The sequence below is a fragment of the Pleuronectes platessa genome, chromosome 16, assembly GCF_947347685.1.
Source record: "Pleuronectes platessa chromosome 16, fPlePla1.1, whole genome shotgun sequence".
NCBI classification, from domain to species: domain Eukaryota; kingdom Metazoa; phylum Chordata; class Actinopteri; order Pleuronectiformes; family Pleuronectidae; genus Pleuronectes; species Pleuronectes platessa.
The window spans coordinates 21,788,552-21,794,551 of NC_070641.1; the positions used below are offsets into that span (position 1 = coordinate 21,788,552).

The window sequence follows — 6,000 nt, forward strand, 5'->3', positions numbered from 1 at the left end:
AAGTCGACCTCTGAGTCTCTGTTTGGATCCTGCTCCTGTTTTAGTGGAGCCTGAGCTGCCAGGAGGCTGAGTGCTGGCCCGGAGACAAGAGAGCTGTGTAATGTCAGGGCTCGGTGCTTTCTAGGCTGCAATAAAGAAAACACACACAGACACACACACAGACACACACACACACACTGTAACGTTTATTTCTGACAGTTACTGGACAGCGACTCTTCGCCTTGAGAAGCCTGGTCTGGATTTAAGAGTCCGAGGTTTTTCAGAAAATCACTGACGATCCAGAACAGACGCTGATTTCCCTTCAGCTCCATTTTTTTCCATGAATAGTTCCCAGGAAAATACTTAAAGGAATTCCTCGTCAAAAAATTGAACTGTTAGCACAGACAAGCATCAAGGAAACATAGTGGAGTTATGTAAGTGTCTCATTGCATTGACATTCTCATAACTTATATCGTGCTCATTCTGCAGACGACTGGTTTTCCTGCTGATGTTTGTGTAGTTGGTGCCAGTTAAAACCGGAATCCCTGAAAACCCAGGGAATGTGCAGCAGCAGCAGGGAGGCGTGTGGCCCATGTGACCCTCACCTGAAAACGTGGAGGTCCTCTCACTTTAGTGCAAACCTCCACCCACAGTCCAGGACATGTGCTGAGATGTGATCTTAAATCCGAACACACAAACTCCTCAGACCGACACGTGGAGCACTGAGGCCTGAAGTGTGTTTGTTTATCGTGACCTCTCCGTCACTATACTTGACCCTGTTTCTGTTTTAGGGCGACTTTAGTGTGCAGTTGGCAATGGACCCATTTTTAAAACTGTTTATGAATCTGGAAGTTGATGTGCTGTGGTTGATTAAATGTCTGTGTCTGCAGCTCAAGTGTGTGGTGGAGCTCAGATTTAGACAGCTCTGCTCCACCCTGTAATTCAAACATGGAGGCAGACCTCACCGCTCTGGAGGGAGAGTGACAGGAAGGGGAGCCGCGGCGGCCGGGGCCTCAGCTTTCACTGGCACCACAAAGTTGTGTATGTGTGCACATTTTTGCTCGGTAGGTGTGTCCCGATGTGAAAATCACAGAGTCGCAGCAGTTTGACGACTCAATCAACAGTTCACATGTCACGCTCCGACACTGAGGAGACTGAGGCACTTATCGGGCGACTGCTGGGGAACCTGAGCCGACTTGTGTCTGCACTCAAATGCATTTTTGTACTGAAACAATGAGTAGTTGTGGGTTATAGCATGTTTTATGTTGATACAGCTGTAGTTTTTAGGGCTTTTCACCAGTTCAAGTGTGAATGGGGAGAAAGAAAGAAAGAAAGAAAGAAAGAAAGAAAGAAAGAAAGATAGATGTACTTTATTGATCCTAAATTGGGAAATTATTGAAAAGGAGGACACACTGCAAAGGGCCGGGTCAGACCTGAATCTACAGCCCCTGCAGGAGGACTCAAGCCTCTGCATCATCATCACCATCTTATCACATCAGTGCTGTATCCAATCTATGTCTCCCTCAGGTGTTTATTGGAGGTAATGGGACCCAGTGGGCACCCACTAAGGATGTGGTCCATAGTCGGGGTGTTGATTTCTCATTTTTGTAGGCTGTCCCAGGTTTTACCAACTTTACACCATACTCCACAGCCTGGACTAAGAGATAGTATACAGAGTAGTGAAAACGTTTTGTTAAGCTCATTATTAAGCTCAATAAATAAACTCTCCCTCTTCGGTGTCCTCTGCTTTGATTTTTCTGAAACATTTTGTCTCGGTCGTTGTTTTTCCAAGCTTCTTGTTTGCTTCACTGAGGTTTAGGTTCTTCACTCCGACCGTCACCATGTTGTTGAAGTTGATTCCACGTTAAACAGGAAATTGCAGGGTTTTACTCTGGGATAGTTACAAGATCTCATTAAGACTCACTGCCCCACGTGACACAGACACAGAGCTGGGGATGGGACGACACTGTACAACAACTTTCAACTTCATGAAACGTCTGGAGTTTACTTTTAGGACCACCAGTCTGATGAGTAGTGGAAGATGATGTCCTACAAGAGAAGCATGAATCACATGTTGAGATTTAAATCTGTCTCATTCACTGAGGTCCCCGCCTCTTTCTCTCTCTGCCTCTGTTTTTCCAAAATAACGGTCAGAGAAGACACATTCTTCACGGACACAAAGAGGCGATTCTGTGCAGCCGCCAGAGTTGAGTCATAGACGGAGCCATGGGGGGTCAGCTGCCGGGTGGAGGGCCCGGCCTGTTGTGTGCAGGGCAGGAGCGGACTGGAACAAACATAGAACCGAAGCCCACAGACACTGGTGAACATTTATTCAAGCTGTGTGATTTCCTGAAGCTTTTCTCCTCGAATGATTTACGTTTATTTCCCAACCAGCTCCTTTTGCCCTGAAGCTGCAGGTGAAACAGAAAATGGATCAAAAGACTCATCAATCAGCCAAATCTCTGTTGTCCACAGGTTTGACTCTCCGTCCATTAGAGCAGTTAAAGTGTTCAACAGCCTAATCTTTCTGAAACCTGAAAAAAAGATTTCAATAATGATAGTGGATGACGCATTTGAGTAAATTCTGCACGTTCTATTTCTGTTGGGCCGAGCCGGCACGATATCACACATTCCAGAATGAGCCAACTGTGGGGGTCCAGTGTGGCGCTCAATGGCCCCTCTGTATGGCTGTCACCTCAGAAACAACAGGAATGCTCATCCACTGCAGCTCTCCCTCCCTCTCTCCCTCCCTCCCTCCCTCTCTCCCTCCCTCCATCCCTCCCTCTCTCTCTCCCTCTCTCCCTCACTCCCTCGTCCTCATCCGACGAAGCAGCAGAGAGTAAACAACAGACACTGAGACAGAGAGAAAAGAACAAATAGAAGAAGAACAGAGAGGAGAAAGAGGAATAGAAAGATGTGGAAATTTAATTATTCATATTACCTGTACTGTACATTTCCTGTCTGTAAATACTCAAATTTTAAATGGGCCACAAGATGAACAGGTCAGTAACACACAGTTACTTTAATAACACACAACTTCACGTCCTTCACTGACTGTGTAAAATAACACCACTAACACTATTTTTGTAGGACTCACCACACACTAACTTTTCAAGACTATATTTATATCCACTGGTTTAATGTGAGGTCATTCGCTCCAGCATCTTCACCTCTGACCCTGATCGTTCAGAGGAGGAGGAAGAGGAGGAAGAGGAGGAGGAGGAAGAGGAGGAAGAGGAAGAGGAGGAAGAGGAGGAGGAGGAAAGGAGGAGGAGGCCCCGAGACAGACAGAGGGCAGCCTGACATTTCCCATCCACAGGCCAAGAAAAAGACTCATTCTTCTGCCAGGCACCTCATATTTCCTGTCTGGCTTCTTACTGCAGAGAAAGACACATTTCACACCACAGCAGCCACTGTCCAGTCCAACACAGGAGGAGAAGGAGGAGGAGGAGGAGGAGGAGGAGGAGGAGGAGGACATCTTATGTGTACATTTATACATATAAATATACTTAATCAACCAATGATTTATTTGTATTATACACTCATTTGTAGATAATTTCACGTGACTCATAACATCCTTTTCTCTTTAACAGGGCCTTCATCTCTATTATCTGTTTCTATGATATTATCTGAGTATGACTGTATCATCATTAAATGTTTTGGAACTTATTTTAATCTGATTCTCTGGAACTCATCAGGATGTGATGAGTGAATTGATCGTTTTACTGACATCATCAGTGTGAGTCAGCTGAGACACATATTGAGGTTGATTTATCAGACATCCTGTGGGAGGTGCAGGAGAGTTTACAATCTACCAGAAATAACAAATATATATTTAATTGTTGGTATGAAACTCACTGGGTTTTGATGAGGTCCAACAGGTTTCTCCTGGGAACGCTGGTGACTAGCCTGCTGCCCTCAGGGCCCGAGAGTCTGACACCATAAAGCTCCTCAGCACTTTCCTGCTCGACTGCAGAGAAACACCTGGAGAGTGAGTCACTCTGCTCAGTCATTTTCTCTATAGTGTCATCAGCCTCATCAGATTCTGACATCTAACAAAAAGATCTGCGGGTGAGCAAGGGAAACTTTATCAATCCGCTGTTTAACTGAAACTTTGTTTTTTCTTTTAAACTTTGTATTCTATTTAATAGTTTCAGAAGTTTTTTCAGTTAGTTTAACAGTTGTGAAACCTTTTATTCTGTTTAACAGCATTGGAGCTTTTTAATCAGTTTAACATGATAAAAACTCTTTGCTACCTTTAATAATATTAGAACTTGTTGTTGCTCTTATTATTAAATTCTTATTCAATTTAATAGTATTAAAACATTCTATTTGTTTAAGTAGTGGAACCTTTTAATACATTTTTGTAATAATGGAACTTTTTGTTCAGTTTAATAATACTGAAACGTTTTATTTATTTTAATATTATGGGAACTTTCCATTCAGTTTAGCAGTATTGAAACTTTGTATTTAGTTTAATAGTAGTGAAAAAATTGTATACATTTTAACTGTATTGGAACTTTGTATTTCGTTTAATAGTAATGGAACTTTTCATTCAGTTTAACAGTATTGAAACTTTGTATTGAGTTTAATAATATTGAAACTTTGTATTTAGTTTAATAGTATTTTATAGCCGGTGTGGTCTCTCCTTGGTTGAAAGCGCCCTCTAGTGCTGGAGGACTCTATATAAAGTATTCGACCCAGCGGCTGGAGGCTGGTTAACCATCGCTCCATTCGAAGTGGTGCAGTGATAAGTGTGGATTGTTTTCTCTCCCTCAGCCGCTGATTGGCCGCCTGCTGTTGACTGAGGGTGGAGCAGCTGCGTGCGTAAAGGTGGAGCTGCGCGCTGTTCCAGTCAGGTGGCGCCCACACTCTCGTGCCCTCTTCCCTCCCCAGGCTCACTCGGTCCGTGGAGCGGAGCGGGATGTGAGGACTTGACCACACTGAGATTTACACGCACTTCATTGTCACGGGAGATCCACGCAGCTCGGACACATGAGCGGTAAGACACTGTTTTCAGATTTTTCAAAGTAAGGGCACATTTAGCTGAGTACAGACCCGCAGCTGCTCTATCAATCATTCACTACTGGTTAACTGCACCTTATAAGGCAGCAGGTCTTTACACTGTCAATATCAGATTATCCCTGGGTCAACAAAACGAAGTCATGTAAGTCTCCATTATAATGTCTTCTTCTTTCCGCTCGATATAAAGGATCCATGTGATTATTGGTGATATTACTTTTGAAAACCATAATTCCAGTTCTTTTATTTTGTAATATATTTTTCTTTTTCATTTTGCGCATTGCTCTAATATTTCTCACAACATTAAACACAGTAATCTTAAGTGCTGGTAAATTTTGAAAAAGCTAACAGCCTTGCCAAATACAAATATGTATTTAATATTTAGTTAATGCTTCACACATACAACCTTGTAGAGATTAAATTCAGAGATTATTCATCACACACTCTACATGTGTAATAAATGAAATTCAATGACATTGTATCGTGTCAACAGTCTGAGGGACCTGTTTTTCGGGTCTTTATATATATTTTTAACTTCCGTTTTGCGTAGGTGCTATGAGTAACCTTCCAGGACAAGGTGATGGTAGATTAAGAATAGAACTCATCGTTTGAGTTTCAGGCGTGGGAGTGAAGAGGCACTCACCTCCGAGCAATGTCTCAATATACTGTTTAAAGGTAGTGACTGAGATTCCAGAGCATCCAGACCTGCCCTGACCTGCCTGTTGGCCCGGAGCAGCAGAAACTCACTCTGCCTACAGACACTGGGGTTAAATACCTGTAGGGTCATTTTCATTTTATCTTCCCCGATGGCTTCTTTTATGACTGTAATGTAAATATGATCACTGTAACAAGGCCAGATGTGTTTGCATAATCTTAACATTCATAAAAAAAAGGAATTATAAATTTAATTACTCTGCAGTCCAGGGTAAGTGACCTGGTTTCCTCTGTGATGATAACAGACGTTAAACCAACTGAAATTAGACTGTCCTCAGCGTTTGG

The 6,000-nt window shown here is 42.9% G+C and overlaps 1 protein-coding gene across 1 annotated transcript in view; it reads left to right on the top strand.

Annotated features, from left to right (window-relative positions):
• The first annotated feature begins 3,729 nt into the window (after nucleotides 1-3,729).
• The window catches only part of zmp:0000000896 (caspase recruitment domain-containing protein 10), a 13,684-nt gene continuing 11,413 nt past the window's right edge, over nucleotides 3,730-6,000 (top strand). The window contains exons 1-2 of the mRNA XM_053443663.1: nucleotides 3,730-3,970; nucleotides 4,876-4,981. Coding sequence (XP_053299638.1) covers nucleotides 4,975-4,981 — 7 coding nt within the window. The 5' untranslated portion in view covers nucleotides 3,730-3,970; nucleotides 4,876-4,974. The remainder of the gene's footprint in view (nucleotides 3,971-4,875; nucleotides 4,982-6,000) is intronic.